The sequence below is a fragment of the Volvox carteri genome (assembly GCF_000143455.1).
Source record: "Volvox carteri f. nagariensis unplaced genomic scaffold VOLCAscaffold_21, whole genome shotgun sequence".
NCBI lineage: Eukaryota > Viridiplantae > Chlorophyta > Chlorophyceae > Chlamydomonadales > Volvocaceae > Volvox > Volvox carteri.
Genome location: NW_003307564.1, coordinates 1,626,393 through 1,649,007, shown reverse-complemented (window position 1 = coordinate 1,649,007; position 22,615 = coordinate 1,626,393). Strand labels below are relative to the sequence as shown.

The 22,615-nt window shown below is 55.3% G+C and overlaps 1 protein-coding gene across 1 annotated transcript; it reads right to left on the bottom strand.

Annotated features, from left to right (window-relative positions):
- Positions 1-488: 488 nt before the first annotated feature.
- VOLCADRAFT_104960 (uncharacterized protein) lies at positions 489-22,615 on the bottom strand (the record flags this gene model as incomplete). Its single annotated transcript, XM_002950963.1, has 39 exons — positions 489-1,168; positions 1,738-1,799; positions 2,637-2,917; positions 3,150-3,267; positions 3,601-3,701; positions 3,966-4,103; positions 4,491-4,760; positions 5,319-5,456; positions 5,755-6,204; positions 6,691-6,857; positions 7,043-7,164; positions 7,600-7,684; positions 8,068-8,160; positions 8,554-8,699; positions 9,100-9,141; positions 9,358-9,568; positions 9,823-11,063; positions 11,505-11,719; positions 11,957-12,087; positions 12,317-12,563; positions 13,517-13,678; positions 13,975-14,186; positions 14,508-14,682; positions 15,103-15,235; positions 15,442-15,503; positions 16,049-16,219; positions 16,440-16,701; positions 17,091-17,240; positions 17,568-17,662; positions 18,105-18,207; positions 18,879-19,165; positions 19,509-19,643; positions 20,111-20,388; positions 20,783-20,830; positions 21,437-21,607; positions 21,721-21,853; positions 22,035-22,111; positions 22,270-22,352; positions 22,500-22,615. The coding sequence occupies 39 exons, from the start codon at positions 22,613-22,615 to the stop codon at positions 1,110-1,112; spliced, it is 7,170 nt and encodes a 2,389-aa protein (XP_002951009.1). The 3' UTR covers positions 489-1,109.

Genomic DNA, 22,615 nt, shown 5'->3' with positions numbered 1-22,615 from the left:
TCCTTTGGGGCCCGTTCCTTCCGCTAGGTGTACGCCACACAGCACGTAAGTTGGCGGCGGAGTTGCGGCCAACCGTGCGGTCAAATGTGCGGTCAAATTCTATCGGCTGGCTTTTCACCTTCGACCATTTTGCTTGTTAATGATGCAGCCTTTTTCTGGCTGATTTCTTTACGGTCCGCGGGCCTCAGGGACCTTTGGGCCTAAGCTTGTAAGATCATTGCATCACTGGTGCTGTACGCGCTACTAGCGTACTTTGTAAGTCCTGTGACAAACATATTAACCTGCCGCCAGTTTGAGGACTATGAATGCCAGCTGCATCGCTTAGCAGCCTAGAAAATCAACGAAGCATCACGCGTGAAGACATTAGCTTCTTGACTATGTGACCCGAGACATGTCGGAAACAATTCTGCAGACCGATCTGGCGCTGCCGGGAGCCGTTTCCAACGGTATGTGAGACTGAGATATGCCAGTTGCGTACGACACTTCCAACTTCATAATTAAAGGGTGTATGACCAGTACGGACCGTAAGTGGTATCAACTCGTGCTATAATACGTCCGTACGATTTTGGAGCTGTTAACATGAGCCCGGATGACAACGTTTCGTAATCATTCCACGTCAGTTGCACGGCACGGCATTAGCTAATTCCTATCGCCGCAGTGCCACGAGTGCTACCGAGGTATAAAACATCAAGCAGGCGGAGAGTCGCCATAACATAAAGAATGACGTTATGGAAATGCGATGTTGTGCATCCTGTTGCGGACGGGTACAGCAGCCGACCTCGCACCTGGGCTGGGTGCCCAAGTTTGGATGCGTGTACCACTGAAATATGCGACTGTCAAATCGTCGAGCCCTTTCCAAACATTATTTCATGCTTCGAAATGCGAAATACATCTCTCCGAGATCGTGCATGTACCTGCATGCCAGATGCCACAAGCCTCGAAGCCCTTAGTCAGCACGCACGATGAATCACATCCCATCGACGCGGGACTTCGAGCCGTCCTGCCACGCAACAGGACCTTTATATCAACCGAAAGTTTATTGCACTAAAAAGGCGCTCGCATTACCACCCCAAGGACCATTAGCCCAAGGGAGGTCGTCCATTCACCCTTCACGCATGTTGTTCCGTACCCGCCGAACGTAACCAGCGACCAAAGGCCGAAACCCTGGCTGGGGTTGAAGGAGGCCCATTTGGAGGGCCGCAAGGAGAAGTCTTAGGAAATGAATTGCCATTCGGCAAGGTTGAAAATAGAAGTGCATACCTAGACCTCGTAATGGATGCAGCCAATACGTTCGATCAATCTCCGTCGAACAAAACTATGTCCAAACGCTGCTTCCGGCATCGACAACTTACGTTGTTGATTGCGGTTCATTCAGCTTCAGATGACGACGTCTTTTGGCAACTAGTTAGCCATCTGAACGATCTCCACATCATCAGAGAGTCCACAGCCTCACATGCACACGCGCATGAGCCACCTTAATGGCAGCCCAAATAGCCAAATACCCCGAAAAGCAGTTTTACGATTGGCCGTTAGCTTGCGAAAACATCTCCTTACGAGTAATATGAAAAAACCCAGTTCAGGTGCCCATCGGCTCGCACCGACTTGGAAGAGTCTACAATTTAAATCCTCGTGTCCATCCAAGCATCTTTACTTGTCGTGCCAGGCAAAACGGTATATATGTCGTCCCTGAGGTAGCAGTCAATTCGAAATATTTCGTATGCAAGTCTACGCACACACAGCAGTCCGCCAGCCACTTTTGCATGTGCGGGTAATTGACCGCCGCAACTTGCCCGGCGGGCCTGTGGCATCATAGAGAGGCAGTTGAGAACCAACCCGCCATGACCTACATACACGCGTATGTAAACGTTCAAGCCACCAACCGCATATAAAGAAATATACACCGATTTGCCCTTCATGTCCGCTGTTATACATAGAAACCATAGCCCCGGCTGCGGGGCCCAGCCATGCTGCTACAATCAGTCGTAATGTGGCGGAATTAACCAAGACATAGCATCAGGTCATTCCCTTCCCTGAACGCTGCCGAGCCAGCGCTGTTGTGGGAAAGACCTGTAGGCAATATTGGCGTGCAATGGGCGAACTCCAACCATAGCAATCAATCGATGCGATTGATTCGCAGCGCCATTTGGGCACCTATATATATTATGTATATACATGGAGCATGACCTATCGTTGGACAGTAATATCTCATGTTCCAGATTCCATCATCAGCTTATACAACATAAATACATAAGAGGGGAAAAAGGCAATGGACCAATCAGTAGAGAGAATGAACATTCAGCGTGAAAACCCAAGTCCCACGCTCGCTATGACCACTGGTATACACAACGATACGCCACCTCGCGTACACATCCGGCACGTGCTTGGACATGCACATTAGGACGAATAGCCCTAATAAACCTGCTCACGAAACATTGAACACATAATAAGAAATAATACAGCCAACAATCTTGCGACAGAGCAACGACGCGCGCTCCTCCCGTAAGGCAATATTTGGGGAAAACATTCGCCAGATTCATTTTCCCTCGTCATGCAGGAACAAACAGGGCTCCTTTGGATAAGCTGCCCAGAATCCGCCAACGGTGACATTTGCCGTACGGGCAGCTTATGAATCTGACCTTCCCGTAGTAGCCGACTTGTCAACACCCGAGGATGCGCCTGCCGATGTTGCCAGTGGTGTTGTGGCCGCTGTCGCAGCTGCTGCCAACGTTTGCCTGAGTGCGCGTCCCGTCGCCCTACGCAGTACCCCTCGCACGTGTGCGCGCACATCCATTTCTGGCGGGACCATGCTCAGCAGGGCGCCCAGACGGGCCGCATCCCGCAGCAACAGCCGTATGTGGGGCCACAACACAAACACGAAAAAGCCTAACACCAGCGCCACTGAGATGCAGAGAAGCGCCTACGAACACACCAGGTAAGCACAGACGAAATTGCACAGACGGGCGGGATATGCGGCGGACAAATCGTGAGAGATCCGTTCCGAGACTAATCAGTGTTGGGCGACAGCAAAGGCAGCAAATGCAGCACACTATCAGAACCGCCAACCAATGCGGCAGGCTGCTACAGATGGAGCACAAGTGTGCATTATTTCACGGAGATCTACTGACTTCCCTATGCGCGCGAGTACGCACCGTGTGCAGGATGGAGACTTCAACATATCGCGAGATTGAATAGTCCACGAACAGTTCTGCCGCTTGCTGTAGCCCTTCGTACAAGTCATTGGCCCCAACCACCGCCATGAAGGTGTACCTGCTCAGGTTAGATAGATGTGCATACAGTAGGTGTGGTAAGCACACCTGTGTTTGGGTGAGTATGACGACAGGTATGTGCACGTGATGGGGGGACGCGCGCTTTCGTAGAGCACGTGTGACTTTGCGGCTGAAATGCATACGTCGAGGAAGGGCAAGCTGTGCTAGTTTACTGGCCATGAGTAAAGGCAGCAGCACTAGTAGATGTTGAGTCGTGTAATAGTATGCACATACGGACGTGAGATGATAGGCAAGGTTTGCCTAAGGCCAGCTCCCAAGTCCCCATCTACGGGTTGCAATACTGCCTGATTTCCCCCCTTTTTCCCTCAGCTACCTAGAGCTGTTATACGCCACGTCCTGATCTGCATCCTCCGCCAACAGCTTCATCTCCGACAACATCCTCCTGACCATGACATCCAAACCATTGTGGGTCACCTGCGGGAGAGGGAGTGAATGGAGGAGCAATGAATGGACAAGCAAGTAGCCGGGTCGCAATTGCCGAGAAGCAGTTCCAGTGACCTGGGCAAAGGCACTCGATGTGCACACTTTACACGCCAACAAACTTTCGTTTCCCTCGTGCAGATTGCACACCCAAGGCGTCCCACATGCCGGTGGTCATGATACCTAGTTTCATCTCCACGCACGCAGTGCGCGGAGCCCTCCTTCCAAGGGCTGTCCCTCGAACAAGCGCGTACCTACCTCATAGTACACATGTCCCGGCGGGAAGCATGTGCTCTTGTCGTATCGGAAGCAGGCCTTGCTGCGGAAGAACGCCTGTGCAAAGGAGCTGGAAGCGAAGGTGCCCGCGGGGACCACACGCCGGAACGTGCTTTTGGCCTGCGGGCATGTGCGGGTAACGGAGGAGAGCCAGCGCGGGCGACAGTCGTTCAAGCTGCTGCCGGGTTCCCTAGATGCACCGGCTGATGGCAGTCCAGGGTAGGGTCCGCGGCAAACGGCCAAGCAAGAGCCCACAAGGCGGGGGCCAGCGACGGAAAATGTTAACCCGTTGGGCTCATACTTAATTGCATATTGTGCGTTGCCCAAGCGGAGGAGCTTTTGCTTATCGCTCAAGTTTCAGAGACTTTGGAGAATCTCTATGACATAGCGTAGTCCCCAGCCGCTCTCTGCTCTCTGTCGTGGGTGGGTTTCTCAAGCCGCCAATCCGTCCGTGCTACAATCATGGCTCGGCTCGGTGAGGAGAAGCGACCCGCCCTGTTAGCCCACCATTGAGGAGGGCTCTCCGCCGTACATGACCGCATTGTACTCGCTCTCGAATAGACTCAGCTCGCTCAGCAACATAGGGCGCCACACGTCCCGCGAGGCAGCGTCGTCCTGCGTCACGAATGCCAGTGCAATGGCCCGCACCCGGGTGTAGCGGTAGGTGACGTGGGAGGCCATGTTGAGGGAGGCCAGCGGGCCCTGCATGCCATTCAGCTTCATCAGCGACACGGCGTACACCAGGATCACCGCCAGGTTCCACAGGAAGAACGGCACCTGCCAGGCGGCACATGAACGGAAGGGCAGTGATGTCAAAACCGTAAAGGAATGTTTGTTCCAGGACCATTAACCCCAGCGGGGGACCAGCTATGAAAGGCTTGGTTAGGAATCGCTATTGGTCACCCGTATTTTGTTCTCGCAGGCATACGCCTGCGGCCCCTATCCGTGTTGCCCCCATTCTCCCCGTCAAACCGTCCTCCACTGCATGCGATTGGATGTCTAACCCACGCCCCCTCGGCCATCCTCACAGGTGCCATCAGGCGCACTTCTCGGACTGTACATGTATCCCGTGGCGCATGGCCACTATCCCGCAGGGCCGGACTCAGACCCTACTGGAAGGCTGGGCTATCCAAACTGCGCTCCCTGCGCCAACTGTGCCCCGACCCGGATACGAACCTACACCCTTGCGATCACGAATTCTAATCCTTAAAAGAACTCCTATTGAGGCGATCGCGTCAAAGCCACGTTACTCTTGGGCAACTTATTTCGTCGCCAGCATTAGCATTAGTGCGGGGTGTGTCGCTTTATCCTTGCCGACCCCGGCTCCCACCGCACCATAAATTTGGCCACGTTCCAGAACGATGGTCTCAATGTCTTGCCGTTGATCTGCATCCAGAACCGAGAGATGCTTTGCTGACCGCGTGTCCGTGCGGCCTTCCGAGGGGACACCGCGCGCAGAGCAGGGGCATTCGCCTGCAAGTGCACGTCCGGGAGAGAGGGAGGCAGTTGCGTGCACCAGATGTGAGACGTTGCCAAGAAGGCGTAACAGGGAGCATGTTTTGCTACGATAACCAAGCGGAATCGGAGCGAATCACGCAAAAATCGCGCTCCCAACAAAACTTACAGCAGCTACCAGGACCTTCAGATTCGGCCGAAGCTACCGTTAAACGCCTTCACATCAGCGGCATACACACATACACTCCTCGCACCCATATATCCATCACGCATCGAGCCCGGCATCACGGCTCCCCTCGTGCATAGCAGGACCTACCTGGCCGCCGGCCGCCGGCAAGGGCCTCTCCTCCACGTCAAGCTTCGGAGAGCCGGGTTTGCTGGATGGTGCGGAAGCGGGCGCGGCCATGCCGTCCACCTGCCCGTCATTACTAAGGTTCCTACGCCCGGACAGTAGGCGCACCACATGCTTCGGCGCCGGATTAGCACGGGGCTCGTTGCTAAGGTCCGCTGGCTTGCGTTCAAGCCGCTGGAGGGGCCCCGCTACGTCTGCTGGTTCCGCAACATCACCAGACTGTAACTGCGGCGCGGCGGTCGGTACGAGGCCCGCGCCGCCACGATCGCGATCACGATCCGGGGCGCTGTCCCGGTCGCCACTGTTATTATCGCCAGCCCGGGCTGCCGTCGCACCGCCACGTCGTTCTTCCTCGTCGCCTGCCCTGCTATCATCATCGTCATCGTCCGATTCGTCGTCGCTGTCGTCGACAATCTGATCGAGGATATGAAAAGGCCGCGGCAGGAAAGCTTCTCAGTGATTTCAAATAGATTTGCATCGCGTACACTGGCGGCGGCTGGTACATCCCGGAAGTGCGGCGGCACTCCTTCGGTAGCACCATTACAGTCAAACCCCCCCAGGAGGTTCCAAGGTGGCTGTATGTGTGCACGCAAAGCGAATGGAGTGAGCCAAACCGGGTCTAAGCGAATCCACACCGAGAAACAGCTATCGGATTCGGCACTCGTGCTTTGCCGCGTCATCCGACTGCTAGGACCCTTCACTGATAGGCGCCCATCGTAAGCGAGAGGGCCGACGCACTGGAAGGCAAGGCCGCCTGCATTACCCGTATGCACCTCCAGATGCACACACCGGTTCAAAATCGCTCTCACAATCACAATGGACGTCACCATACCTCACTCCCCACGTCCGCTGCAGAAACCCCGCCCCACCCGATCCCACCCCTGCAGTCTAGCAACGCACCCTCGTATCCGAGCTGGCCAGTTGCCTGAGAACCGGGCCCGGCAACCCTAGCATGGCCAGCACCCCCAGCAGCCGCGCCCATTCGGTTCGCTGCACCAGGTAAAGCTCGTAGCAAGTGCAGCACAGCTGTACCACAATCGCCTCCACAACCAGCGTGACGAGCAGGTCTAGAGGACGTGGCAATAGCATAGGGACGGGAGCGGTACGTGAGCGACCTATTTGCAACTGGCATGCAGTGGCAAGAATAAAGGATGCACCGACCTAAGCCCCAATACCCATGGCGGTGGCCCCTGTTGTGGTCTTTGTGGGGCGAGGCTCCACGCAGCCGACCCACTCTACAATGCTTGCTTACCCATTCGTAGCTTGCCAATACTGGCCCACGCCGCATCCACCAGCATGTCCAGACTAGCCGCGTAGCCCTCGAACAGTGGCCCCAACCCATTAGTCTTGATGAATTGGTACGTCCGGTGGAGCCTAAGAGGAGGCGAAGGGACAAGGAACGGCCGAAAAGTGAATAGGTGGAAATCAACGCGAGGGTAGTGGAAAAGCAAGCTAGCTTGTGTTCGTACACGAGGAGTTGCCGCGCGACACAAAGCTTGCTCAAGTGGAAGGCAGGTGGTAAGGACCAGCCATATCGGCGACAGGGACGAAAAAAGCAACGAAGTGGTCATTGGCTGTGTCCAGACATACGCGTGCGTGCAGACGGTGTGACGACGTTCGAGTTACGTTCGTACTATCATGGGGAAAGCAAATGCTATCTATCCATCCCTGGGCTGGGCCCTTGGGCTCCCTCGGGCTCGTATGGGCCCCTAGGTGACACCTTTGGAAAGTAACACAACTCCACAAGGTGTAATACACACACATATAATGACGAAGGGAAGCCTGTTGCGGTGGCTGTGGATGGCTCACTTATAATTATCGCGCAGCTTCGGCAGCAGGTAAAGCGCCTCCCGTGCCGCCGCGATGAAGCGGTTACCCAGCTGCCAGGCGCCCGCTGTGGCCACCATGACTTGCGGGGAACTTGTGTCCATATACACTATATCACATGTCCGAGGGATCAAGGATCCAAAAAAGTAAACAGGTAAGCTATTGGCACTAGGACAGTACACAAGGTAGGCCAGCGTGACCGAGGCAGATGCGATGCAGCTCCTGCTTAGGCAGGCTTTGGGATGAGCTCCCTCCATCAGGGTGGGAAGGTCCTTGCAGCCCCATGCGTGAAGTCCAACAATGCCAAGATGCCTAAGCCTTGACCCGGCCACCCGATATCCCCACAATTCCTTAATATCTGTCTAAAGCCTGATGTGTTTGAAGCCTGATGTGTCTAAGCCGTGGGTTCCCAAATTGGCGTAATGCCCTGCCTGGCCATGCCTCACCCACCGTGGTACTCCAGTCCGTGTTTGGTCCATACGTCATATACGTTTTGCGACAGCCTGTCCACGTTATTCTTGTCAAACCCCAGGTACACGCCCTCTGGACGGAGATCGAGTATAAAACAAGGAAATGCAAGGAAATGCGCATCGTTAGCTATCACCAGCCTTGCTGGGGTCATGAAATGCGCACGTCGGTGAAAAGGCATTTCCTCCCTGCCTGACCCTCAAGCAACGCAGTGTCAAAGCAATACAGCACCAATTAACGAACGGAAAACCCTGAAGGACCTTGCCATTCAATGCACGCCCGTAAGATAATACACCAGAGACACTGAAGGCTGGCGGCGATATAAGCGCTTGACGACGTGTGCCAAGCGAGGACTCCCTGGGCCCCTGCGGCCCCCATCCGTACAGCACACTAGGTAAGTGGAACACAACCGCAGCTCGCGCTCTGCGCAAGTTGCCCGCTGCCACAAGTTGCCCTCCGGATACTTACGATGGTACTCCTCCATGCGCGCAATGTTGGTCTTCAGCTTATCCAGGGTAAAGCTCAGGGAGTTGGCGCACACCGAAACCTTCTCGGTTACGTTGGCGCGCTCACAGAAGGCACCGGCGACACTTCGCACAATAATAAGTTGCGACCTGGGGCAACAGCAAGTGGCGGCAGCAGCCCCGGGTTGGGTACGTAATATTCCCATTTGCGTATTACTTGCGTATCGCCAAGGGAGCAACCACGATACTTGGTTGGTGCGACTTGCTGCTGAACCACCTTTCTGGCCCCTGCTGGTACAGGCAAGCCGCAAACCTACGCAGCTGCATGTCGCGGAGTGGGCTGTCCCTCACCGTGCCCCCGGTACGACGTCGGCACTGCCCGTGTCTTTATTAGGCGGCATTGCCTACATTCTACTTGGTGAACTTGTCAGGCATGGGGAACACACAAAGTGACGGCGCACCGTAACCATAAGGTCGGCATCATCCTGCCGTGAGAATCAGAAGGGGATGAATCCCCATATTCTTAGACGCAGCTAGCCTTGCAACCCACCTGTCCATCGCCATAGCCTGCCGGTGCACGCTATACACGTAGCTGTTAGATGGGGGGGGCAAAGGGAAGGGGGCTTGATCAGCAGGTCGGCAACTTAAACATGAACCTGTGCCACACATCCCGAACATTGCCACGGACGCTTACATGACGTTCGTGTTTATATACCGCATCTCAGGATCACGATATTTGGTCATGTTGGATCAGGGTTACCTGAAACACCAGACAATACTTCTGCGCGCCCTTCCACAAACGACTCACTCATGTTCTGTCTTGATCATCGAAGTGATAATGCTGTACGCAATCACGTGGGCGACGAACATGATACCAATCAGCAGGAAGCTCTGCAGCCTCAGCCGGTCAACGTGCTTCATGAGGGCCGGCCCCAGCAGCTGCTTGTGTAGAGCTTTGAGCAGCCGGCCCCGCCGTGAGTCAATCATGTACTCCGACACCGAAGTGGCGTCTGTGGCACCTGCAACACGGCAAAGGGCCCATCGGCACCAGCAGAGTCGCACAGCGCACATAGCCACGAGCTCTCATTGGAATGGCACAATGTGCCTGGAATACCCAGATCACCGGAATACCCGGTGTTTGCGCAATATATATAGGATCCTCCGTTCATTTAAATCCCCGTAGAGACAGAGAAGAGAGTTCACCCATGTTCATCCATGTGGGGTCATCAAACTTGTGAATCTCGGATCACTACACCACACGCACGCAGCTCACTGGATATAATGCTTCCGGCGGCCTGGCTGCCGTCCGCGCTTGACTCGCCACTCTCGCTCATGGCCTTCTCTTCCTTGCCGGCGTCGACAGGGCCCCCCTCGACATCGTCCTCGTGGGAATCCCGGTGTGAGGCTCCTCCGCCGCTCTTAGCTGCGGGGCTGCCTGCTTGCGGCATGCTGGCTGCATCGGCCCAGTCCCTCCTGCTGTTGACCCTGTGCAGTAGGTAACCAGCTGATGAGGGCTGTGTAGCCAGATCGAGTTGCTTCTCGGCGGCACCCGCATCAGCGGCCTCCCTGATGGTAGACAGTCGCGACGGAGCGCATGCAGCTGCAGCAGCCAGGCGTGAACTACCCCTTGACTGAGGCAGCACACCGCCGCTACTGCCGTCCTCGCCGCCACCGGGCGTGCCTGGGGGTTGCTGCTGTAGTGGCGCCTCAAGACACAGGCGGCCGCTGACCCGGTGTGACAGTGTGCGCACCCATTGGGCCACAAATTCCGACTTGGAGGTGGACTGGCGGTGAAGGCTGGCGCCCGGGTCTTCATTGTCATCTTCCAATTCACCCCGCGTGGCCTTGACCACCTCACGCTGCTTCGACCTGCTGTCCGGTCTTTCCTCCCCACCGCCTCCATCCCGACCAGCGTTTTCTTCATCACTGTTACCAAGTCCCTCTAAGCCGTTGGTACTTTCGCTGTCTCCATTCGCACCCAACTCCGCTTCTGTCTTTGTTTCCGCCTCCGCCGCTAACGCATCCAGAGCATCGCCAGCTGCTGCACCGTCGCCCTCCTCCTCCACTGCTGCGGACTGCTTCATGCTCTTCATTTTCCTTGCTGTCCGAGACTGCCACGCCGATGACGCCCGTGAGCGCGCCTGACCGCCAGCCAGAGAACGCACACCGTCGTCGTCTGCGACAGCCCCGCCATCGGCTGTGGCCCTTCTGTCAATGTCTGCGTTGAGCCTCAGTACACGCATGAGGTTGGCGTGCGCGCCCACGAAGGTGGTGTCGGGGTGCATGGTGAGCGTGACTTTTGGCCTGCCCCCGGGCCCCAGGGTTTGCACTCCCTGCACCATCAGCCGCATAGTACCCGAGTCCGGATGCGGCCCGATGAAGGCCATCACGGGACTGATGCTGCCGCGGTCGGTGGTGGCCTTCAGCGCGCTCTTTTTGTGGTGACCATGACCCGGCTGACGTGTGGCAGCCACCAGCTTATCCCAGGACGCGGAGTGCGGAATGTTCAAAAACCTGTCACGTCATGGGAGAAGTTGAAGCAGGACCACCGACATGGCTCAGTCCTTAGGCAATGTGGGTTGCTGAGGAGTTGATGGACACCGTGCGCGATGAGCGCCCTGCGCAGCTCAGGAATGGCCCTAGAAGTTTGTAAGTCGGCAAAGGTAGCTCCTGAGGCAGTAGAGGGAAAGGGAGATTAATCCGTGCGGGCTTTGCTAACACAGGAAACACCTGCACAAAGAGTGCATCCAACTTGTCCTTTGCTTTGTTCCAGCTTCGTTTCATCCATCCCGGCTGGCTGCAGGGAACGGTGTTAAGCCGTAGCAGCGATTTGTTTTCCCGTCCGTCACACCTTTTGCGAATAAACAGTAAAATGCAAGGTACCTGTTTGACGAAAAAAATGGGTTCATGTTTGTGCCATAACCCACAGCTACGGTGGGGGTCATACAAGCACACCTGCTCAACGGCTTGCGCAGCATCGCGGACGTGGGCAGCCCTGTGATAAGGCCCGTGAGGGGACTCGCACGACGAATGATTAATTCCTCGTCCAGCTCCAGCACGGAGGTGAGTCGGTCGCGCCGCCACAGCGTAACGCGAACCCGCGGCTCGTGTTCTCCAGTGCCATCCCTATCAATGGCCTGAAATTCGTCCCTATTATCCTGCATCTCGACCTGTAATTCGGTATAAAGGGCAAAAGAGCACCGTTCTTCGCGACGCATGATTCAAGCACGAGACGCATCTTGAGAGAGGCCAGGGGAGAGAAAGGTTGACTTTTGATGTTTGTCACTTAAAGAATCGCATGCCCAAAACGCATGCCCAAAACCAATCTAGCTAGCCATATGACCACAGAGGACGAGGTCCAAACCGTAAAAGCAGCTAACCCGCGGCCTCCCATTACGGTCGCTAACCTGCAGGCACGCAGACAGAGAGTTTCGCCGACTGCCGCCGGCCCTTACGGATCCAGCTGCAAGCGACGACATAGCGGTCGCAGCCTCCTTATCGCTCTCCGGTCTGTGCACTCGGACCCGCCAAGATGTACCTGCAAAGAAACAAAAATCTTTTCATTCATTGTCCAGAAACACAGCATGCAACGAAGCGGGCCAGTGCGTTACCGATGGCTTAGCGTTACCGATGGCTTAACGTTACCCATGGTTAACGTTACCCATGGCAGTGCAGGCCGTATGCCGTTCCCTGCATCACACGGTGCGTATGCGTGGTACCGCTGCGCGCCAACGCAAACGCGAGGGGCAACATTAGATCAAACCCACCCGGCATTTCCTGCTCCTTGTACAGGAGGGCCAGCAGGATGAGCTGCATCTGGGCATCCCCACTTCGCTGGCGCCAGTCAGCAAAAATGTCGACCGAGTCAGAAACGTTGGTGCCAATCAGTGACAGTGCGGGGAAGTCAAACATGGCGGAGTCAGGGGGCGATACCATGAGCACCTTGCCAGCAAAATCCAGCGTCAGTACCAGCCGCTTTTCGTGAAAAAGCTCGTCGGCAGGGACCTTGTGCACCTGCATGTGGGCGGGCAAAGTAGATGGACGGGCAGAAGGCGAAAGGACCGCATGGTCCAGTCAAACAGGTTTGTGGGGTACTGCTGGTTGGGATAGTAATGCGCAAGCGTATTAGGCTGTAATAGCTGGCCGCTGAAAATTCCTCGCGAGATGCGCGCTCTAGCGCGTATAGGAATTGGTTTGTGCCGTACTGTACGACAGCTACTACACTTCCCCCGTGGATTGGCCTTCTCGGGCCCTCCCGGGTCCTGGCCACACCAGCTGCCTGTGCCTACCTTCTCCTAACCTTTGGGCAGTAGATGCCACGCCAGTCCAGGCCACGTCATGCGGCCCCTCACATGCACCTAGCTATCTTAACAGACTTTCAGGCACAGAGCCCTCTCAGTCAGCATGAGGTACATAAATAACCGTGGTAGACCGTTATTGGTGAACCTAATCGATAAATATACATGCTGCCGCCCTGCACTTTGCAAGATTCGAACTAATATTTCCTGGTGTCACCAAAGGTGTGGTCCTATTACCATTGAGTGTGCTCTGGTGCGCATAGGTATTCATGGTGTGCCGTACCGTACGACACCTACCACAGAGGCATCTGATATGCCTATTCGTAGATGGTTAGAAGGGGTCATAAAAGACTTCAACAGCAGTGCATGTTGCGACTTGCGCTCACAAAACCTAAGTCACATATAAGTTAGGAGGTATTCAGTCTATAGGCCTCGGCAATGACTGCAGACTTGCTTTTAATGGCTATCTGCATCACCGAATCAGGTATAGGCGCACAGCGGGGGGAAAGCTGCCAGGTGTAATATGCAGAAGTTGGCCGTCCGTTCACTCTGCAGGCAGATCTGAAAGGCAGGCACGATGTGGGACTGGTTTATCCCCGTTATTATCACCCAGTCGTGCAACCGGCTATCTGTCGGACGCAACCGGCTATATGTGTTGCTTTTGCTTACCTGGACCACGTAGAGGGTGGCAGCGGCGGTGGATGCCCCCTGTATCGCATTGTCCAGAACGCTAATTTGCAGCCGGACGGGGACCGGGAATCCGGATTCAGGCTGTAAATGCACCACGGAGCCGGAGCGGCAGCTGGCGGGCGGAACTACATGGGGAGGGTCCTGCAGCAGGCAGTAGCAGGATTACCGCGGGAGCGAGCGACCCGCCCGTTAATGAGTGTAATCTGGAGACAGCAAGGGGACAATGCAAGGGACACGAAACGATGATGGTGTGTAAGATACTGTCAGAAGGACTTTGCTTTGGCAACCACGCGGGTCAAGCTCATCATTGCAAATTTCCGTAAATTATCCCAAATATTATTGACAAGATAACTTCCATACATTATACTCTATAAGCAAGACACAAAAACGTCTGAAGTTGGAGCTTCAGCCGTGGGCATACGTCCCCATGCACCTACCCTCAGCCATTTCGCGTGGAGGGCGTTGTACGGCGGCGGCAGCAGCTGGTCCAGCCTCATGGAGGCCAGCTTGCGCATCGAGTAGCCCAGCAGCAGCGCCACCTCGCACGACGCAAACTTGACTCGCATGTGCGTGTCCACAGCCAGCATGCTGCCGTCCAGCCCATCAGTGCGTCGGCAGTGAAGAACCAGGATGCGCTGAGTGTCGGTACCTAGACCAGCACGGCAGGAAGCAACAGCCAGGATGACCTCGTTCCTAGAGCTCATCACTTATTAAAAAGCATTGATGACTCGGTACACATACTGCCGCTACGCTTGTGCATGATCTGTACTGGTCATGCAACCCCCACAAGACAGCGAAAGTTCAGATGCGATGCCACATCGCACATACACAGTAGCGTTGTTGCTTACGCATGACGCATGTGTGTATGGCCCTGATTGACACCGCTTTTTCCAAGTAAGGTCATCCTGATCACAGCGTCTCTAGGTATAACAAGTGAATACTGCAAGGGCAAACTCAGACTTTCGCCAACCTGCCAGGCGGACAACGGCGGCCATGGGCACCGGCGCCGTGTAGCTGTGCCTCAGAGTCAGCTGTGCGGTGATCTCCCCGCTGGCCAGCTCTGCGGCGGAAGCGGCCTTGCAGCGCTCCAGCAGCGCCTCCACCTCCTCGCTGTTCACCGCCAGAGAGGAGAGCGGGTGCCCGACCTGGCGACGGAGGGGATAAAATAATGTTGCTCGGATGGGATACCTCTGCACAAAATCTAGTACAGCCCAACAGGGATCGGGGGAAGAACGCACGACTGCTGCGTTCCAGAAAAAGGACACAAGGGCGACACGTGCATTTGCTTGATGTTGGGCGCCCCTTGCCACCCTATATACTTGCCACCCCTTCTGGACCTCAAGCCGCCAGGCGACCAGTGCAGCACCCGTACTAGCATGATCTTAATCGAGGCCACTACTGTCCAGCTGAGTGCCAATAAACAAATTGCTTAAAGGCACTCAACCCCAGCATTTGCCCACAGGAAACGGTAGAAAGTACAGACTTGACGAGCCGCATCCCGCTTATCGCACACGTGGATTGTCCCGCGGTCTTCCCAGCACTCAGCAGCTAATTTCCATGCTCACCAGATCTCCCTCAAATACCCCAATGGAGGAGGCGAACTGCTGGTCCGAACACAGGAAGACGCCATTGGGCGCAATCCACGCCCGAAGGTTGCGGATGTCAGGGGGCAGCGGCCGGATGACGCCCAGAAAAATGCTGCATCAAAAGGCAATCCAGTAGGTTGCAAGAATGCGCATGAGATATGCCTACACCGCGCATGAACAATCCAGTCATTCTGCAGTAAAAGGAGCGCTGACCCAGACAATTTCCCCGCCGTGGACTAGCAATGTGCGCTGGTACGAAATCCACATACGCTGGTAGCCAGTTCGCAAGCCAGTGGCCGCCAATTCTGTCGAACTCACCTATCCGTCCCCACGCCGCTAAGCCTGGTGACGCAAAGCGCCACCGGGAAGACGTAACGGTCCTGAGCACAACGAGCGGGGCGTGATGAAATGAATTGAGTGATACGGAAATAAACCTCGATCGACAGGTAGGTGGAAGCTGCGCGCCAGCTTGCTCGTGAAGATTGGATACCTAAATAACACATGACAAACAATCACCCGGCCAGGACTCTGGACGTGTGTGCAAAGGCAAATGGACGCAGGACACCTAGCTTTGCTTTCTGCTTCGTGCGTCCTGGCGTCCCGCGGCTTGCACGTCCCCATGGATGGGTACTTAGGTTAGTTGCGTTCCATCAGTCCTACAGTGCTCCGTCTCTGCCACTCAAGACGCGCAAGACAGTTTTGCATCCAAAGTATACAAAGTTCCTCAGCAAGCAGGAATAAGGTAACGAGGTAACGCTCCCCAAGAACGTGAACCACGTAATTCTCTGTCGCCCCAAAGCACTTACACGCTCACGACAAATAAAAATATGAGCGAGGCTAGCAGCAAGGCATATCCACGTCCTTCCTCCCACCCATCCCACCCCACACTAATCTTGGGCCAGCGCAACCACGGCAACCATCGCACCTTGTGCAGTGCCACCACCTCCCTCACGCTGTCCAGAATTTGTGCCTCTCCGCTGGCCACGTATCGAGACAAATAGGCGTCGTGGCGCTGGCTGAAGGGCTGCGGCATCAGTATCGACACATTTGCGCCCTCTAGCTCCGTCTTGGCGTAGCCAAAAGTCTTTTGGACTGCCTGCAAGGCCAGAAAGGAACGGTCCCAGCAGCAGCGGTTATTCGTTCGTCAACGGGCGGTCAAAAATCCCATCGCCTTGGGGAAGATTCACCGATTTGTCTTGTATCATCCTGTCCATCAAGCAACCCAGGCAGCGAGACGCGCACGGAGGACGATTGCCTGCTTCACGACGGTAGCTTGTAGTGTACAAGGCACAAAGCTCCACACAACGCACACGCACCTGGCTGACCATCATGATGGTGCCCTCCGCGTCAATCACCACCACTGCGTCATCCTCCAATGACATGGACGTCAGAAAGTCGGGCTTATCGCCGCCGTGCAGGCCCGAGCTCAGATCCAGTGACAGTAATGCCATGCCAGCGCCATTGCGGTTGGCCGCGGTGTACGCCCTCACCGCTGCCACGTGGTCGTGCCGCGCGTCCTCCAGGAACTTCCCGTAGCAGCGCAGCAGTTTGCCATTGCTGGGGTAGCGTTCAATGACCCTGGGAATGTGGCCACGTGTACAAGGCAACGACGGCTAACCAAGGGCGTTAAGGTGCGCGTTATCAGCAATTAGCAACAGGGAGCGCAACGGGGGAGTGTAAAGGGACTGCTGAGCTTGCTTTTGTTGCTGTCGGTCACCCTTCAGGCACGTATAGATAACCCGTTCATTTCCAAAAAGCAAAAGAGCCGTTGTGTCGTCGCGAAAGCTGCCGCCATCTGGACCAGCAGAGAACACAATCCCAGACGGCCTGACCACGTGCCGCTGCTCCACACTTTCCAGATGTATACCACAGCTGAATGTGTGTATGGAGTTGTCTAAAGTCATGAACATCCCGCAACCTCGATGAGCCGCGCGCACCGCCTCGCTTGCACCTGCAGTAGTACGCACCTTTTATAGACCTGGTTTGCCCGTGACGATGCCGCTTCCAGCGCGTCCAGTGCCTCGTCAAACTGCCTCACTCTCAGCGAGGGCCGCATGCAAAGCTGCCATAGCTCCGCTTGCATCACCAGCACCTCGCGATGGACGCGCAAAACCGCCCTGCGGCGCCATCAAAACATAGACACGGAAGCAAGGATAGACAGGTGAGGAGGACTGCCAGCAGTGATGTGAGTCGCCCGGGGGTCGGGCCCCCAGGGGGTAACGGCAGTGCAGTGGCCGATAAAATTGAGGGGTAGCTAACGCTGGTATCACCCCAGGCCTTACAGGCAAGGACAGGAGATAGACTCCACGAACATGAACATGGACAGACGTAGCAGTGGACAGCTTGCGATAACAGAGGTATGGGCACGGGTACGTAATGCCTTTCCCAAACATAGAACAAGCAAGCAACTGATCGGCTCCCGCCCGCCCGACCCCGCTTCGCACCTGAAGTTCCTCTTGAATTCAGTGTACGCCTGCAGGTCCATACAGTCCTGCTGGCTGCCCTTGAGCCGCTTGCTGGCCTCGTAGGTGCAGAAGATCTATCCATGTGAGCATGTGGAAGAAAAGGAAAGAAATTAGCATGTGAGCGCCATGGGGACCAAGTCAGCGCGTTCCGTAGCGTTGACGGAAGTGAGCAGCAGCAATCGACACCTGATCGCGCACAAGCTGCCGCTATATGTTACATTCAGCTTGAGGATTCCTGGCATCACGTGTGTTCTAATATAGCTCGTATGTTCGTGCGACACAACCGAGCTCCACATGACGCCTAAGAGTCACCTGTTACCAGCGTGCGGGTACTCTCATGAGCGCAGCCATCGGTCTGTTAGTAATGTTATGAACCCATCCAACACGTCCCACAAGCCGCGGCCATGTGCCTGAATTCAGGCCGGAGCCCGCTTGCGTCCCTACCCTGCACCCCGAGCCGCCCCGCGCTCACGCTGCAAGCTCCCATACACACGGAAACGTACGGCCCACAGTCACCTGGTAGCGCTGGATGATATCGGGCGAATGCTTTGCCGCTAGCTGCAACTGTGTTCTTGACGCTGGGCCGTCCTTGCGAACTTCCAGCACAAAGTTGGCGTACCTAGGCGCACACATGGGCAGCGATAGGTGGCGCCAGCGCACGGGGGGTAACAAAGCGTTTTTCGGGACCGCAGTTAGGGTCAAGAAGTCCACGCCCCCAGAGGGGATACTAGATCAACCACACCTGGCCGAATTCTAGGAATCCCAGGTACCGCAGCTAGCTCGCTGAGGATACGGGATGGGTAAGAGCTGGGCAAGGCGATGATGAACCTCGGCAACAGCTGTAACCATCACCTCGATAGGACATTTACATACAAGCGTCAGGCAGTACTGTTAAAGCACACACGGATGCCCCCGGAGGTTCCGGGATCGAGACCTGCCAAGGTCAAAACATCCTTCTGATGGTGGAAGGTAAAAGTGCCCCTAGGCGATGAACGGTGGTGACCTGGGATAAAGTTGACCTGCGAGCTGACCAGGAACGGAGTTGGGCCGCTGTCGATCCGACGGATTCCGTTGGATGCCGGTGGTGGGTGCTAATCTACTGAGGAGTTGGCTAGGGTGACTGGATGGGGGTGCCCCTAAATGCTGGGGAAGGCAGGGTCTGCCGGGTAGTGATGACAGGGTAAAGATATGACCCCCCTGTCCCACACAGCATACAAGCGGTATTTCCACAGGCACGCAGAAGACCGCCAATGCAACGAGCAGGCTCTCCCTTCCGCTCGCTTCGCTTACAGGATGAGGAGGTGCGGCGCATTGGGGAAGGTCTGCAGGCCGGCCTTGATGATGGTCTCCCCCAGTGCGGCCGCATCTTCCTCTACCAGCCCTTCGGTGTCAAACTTGCGCATCACGCGAGCCAGCCGCTCCACCTCGTACACCGACTCAAATTTGTAGACCTTGGACAGCTTGATACCCAACTCAAGGTTTCGAAACTTGCGCGCCGGGCGCATCGCCCACCACACGTACAAGGCTTGTACGAGCATGGTCATCAGAATCGCAGGGAAGATGCCTAACAGCACAAGCTGTGGAGACACCAGACGCAAGCGGGAAACATTTCAGAAATGAAGCAACACGTGCAAGCAGCGCGGCTGCTCTAACCATAGGCGGGTTGAGTGTAAACTGGAAAGGAGCAACGCACACACGGCCACGTTGCACCTCCTGCAAGCGAATTTCATACTACGCTGCAGCGCAATACAGTACAGGTGTTCCACACCTCTCCAATTCATGGCGTGTCCTTGGCCAGAGCACACACCAGCAGCACGCATTTTACTCCTAAGAGTAAAAGGATGTTGGAATCTTAAGAACAGCACCGCAAGCCTATGCAAGGCAGGGCAAAGCAAGGAGCTGAACACTCGATTGCCTCACTTTGGTCATTTCCCTGTGGCGCTCCGGTGACTGGTCTTTACCGAATGTCACCACGTTAAGCACCAAGCATGTGTATAGGACACCTCCCCACAGCCCCGTCCAGACGATGTTGACCGTTTTACGGTAGAAAGGCATCTGTAGGAAAATCAAGCGAGTGCATACGTGGCCGGGTTGAAAGACACTAAAACACAGTCAGGGTTGAAAGACACTAAAACACAGGGACCCGTGGATCACTTCGTTAAACAGGACCGCACCAACAATGCTCAGCAACAGATAGCAGTGGCTCTTCGGCATACGGGTGCATCTTGGATAGCTGCACCCACGCGCGCGTAAGCCCATCGACACATTACCGTGCGTTTTAGGTGGGCCGGTCTGAAAGAAATAACGCCAGGACGGCCGGGACGGACGGGCAACGTGGAGCCGCCGCCGGAAAACACACACGCACAGCATTGCACGAGGCATCCAATGGTGACCACAACGCTGGGTCGGTAGGACTCGGCCATCCCAAACACGATATCCCCACTTTCTGTCCTTCGCCTCACCCTTCGTCCTGCCCACGGCAGGATAATGTTACTATACCGCCAACCCGACCCAGCACCCACCGCCCGGAAGTTCCAGTATAAGATAAGCACCACAGCCGCCGCCATGCCTAAGCTCTGCAGCCGACTATGGCTGTCAAGGCAGTCTGCCAGGATAACGTACACCGCTTTGGTAAATAGGATTTTGAGCCTAACAACTGACGCCGGCGTAGACAGGTAGGCGCAAGAGACGGGGTTCAGTTCCGCTGACGCCACCACCACGAGCGCCGTAACAATCAGGAACAGCGCGGCAGCGGACAGCGCCACCAGCATGTGCAGCAGGTGAGGCATTTCTAGACAAGCTGCACGTTTCCCAAGGAGGCGAGACAGCAGGTTATAACGGTACGACCTTCTAAGCTGCATGCCGTGCCACGCTTGGTAATAATCAGGCAGGCAGGCAGCACAACTACGGCCCAAGAGAACCCAGTGCCCATGATAGTAGTGGCGGCATACAGGTGCACGCATCGCAATTCAACTGCTGTCAACTTCAAGTACAATACTCCCTATCAAGGCAGGGGATACTCAAACAAGACCCAGTCCTCTGCTAGTCGACTATTAGTTGGCATGGCCCAGCGGTTACTGGGTGTAGTGTTTCTCCCTAAGCGTCAATATCTGGCGCAAAAACACATTTCGAGCTGGAGACAGTGGTTCCAGCAGTAGCGTGTCTTAACCGTGCCTCCCCTGGACCGCACTCACCGACGCCGGTGAAGTAGAGGTGCTCCTTGGTGGATAAGAAGGAGCAGTCTGCCATGAAGACAAAGAAATCTGGCGGTTAGCCAGCGACCCGCCGGACGTATCCCGTCCGTCCCGTCCGAGCAAGTGCGCACATTCGTTGGGAAAGGGGCACGAGGAGGGGCAGACGACGCGTGTGGGTAGGTGGTGACATGTTAGACAACGTTAGACATTATTCCACGTGTCCAGATGCATTTTCCATACGTTTCGTGCTTATAAACTCGTCCCCGACCATAAGCATTAGGTACGCATAAGTATGCAGGATGCTTCCACTGCAGGCTAACATCTCGTGGGCTGCTCTATAATCACGAAGTCAGCCAGGATGCGCACGTTGAACATGCAGGTCCTCTGCTCACGTGGAACCGCCCCATACGCTCTGTTTGGTTTCTAGAGGCCAGCAAGACTATCGAAAACATGTCCATGAGTGGTTCAGTGAATGGCAGCCTGCGGGACATCGATGCTGGTGCCTGCTCCACTGTTGCCGTTGCGATCAAATGCCTCTGGCCCCTTATTGCTGTTCGTGTTGGGCCCCGATGCGGAAGCCAGCAGATGCCGACGCAGAAAAACTGAGGCAAATATTAACGGCTACCCGCTACAGTTCATACATGCTGTGCTCACCGAAGAATGAGACATAGCACATTACAAACATGATGTCAAAGACCACATGCAGTGCCGTGGCCGCCGTGCGTAGGACCTTGGACTGCTCCTGTTTCCGCATCGCCAGCGTCAGCCACACCAGCCCGACCACGGCCACGAGTACGAGGGACGCCATCACGTACATAACAATCACTGCACAACACACCGCGTGTGTCAACAGTAAATAAGGATTGTGACTATAAATGCATATCGCCGCCCCACCGCATGCATCTACATTTGCCCGGCTACCCTGGATCAGAACTCACCGTATGTTTTATAGCCGTACAGCCGCATGATTGGTGACCGCCACACCGCCCAGCGGACCACTTGCCACAGGGGGCTGGATGTGTCAATACGCCATGTCTTAAAACTGGGGTTGAAGGCCACGATGAAATTCATCTGTACAACGCAGGGGTGGGCAGTTCGACTCCTGACCCGCAATAACGTTCCTGACCCAGAACGGAAAAACATTTCAAAATCCGCCAGTGCATGGAATTAAACACGCATGCCATGCTATAGAAGAGCTGCACACACGACCGTCTGTATGCATTCTTACATCCACAAACCTAATGTTACTCACCAAAAACTCTAGAACCACCTTCAGCACGGCGAAAGCCAGTTGTGAAAGCGCTGATTGCCGAACCAGCGTGTACATGCCTGTTTCCAGGGGTAGGCGGCCGACGTTCCACCCGAAGGGTAAGGCTTTGTTTACAAGCATAACATATATGAAGAACCACTGATGTACATAAGAACCTAACTGCATCCTAAATTTCCCGTCGTCGCGAAGCTGTGTGATGTAACGGACGCATACTTACAAGCAAAGACGCCTTCTTGAAAGCTCTTCTTTTGCTCCAATAAATCCGTTTCATCATTTGCTCCATGTTGCCCTTTTAAAGCGCTATCGGGATGTCGGAATCAGCGCACGAAAGTTTTAGTCCATCAAGACAAGCTGTAATGCATTAATTATTACATGCCATCACAAAATAATCCGCATGAAAACACGTTGTTAGGCACAGGAGACTTGGGACCAGGCGGGAGAGCTCACCGCTTTCGTAAAAATTTTGCATCAGACTGCTGAGACGAGGTCTCGCTCATGTTCCCGCTGTTTGAGCTTGCCCCGCTCCGCTGGGATGCCGCGTCTCCGTCATTTCGCTCAGTCAT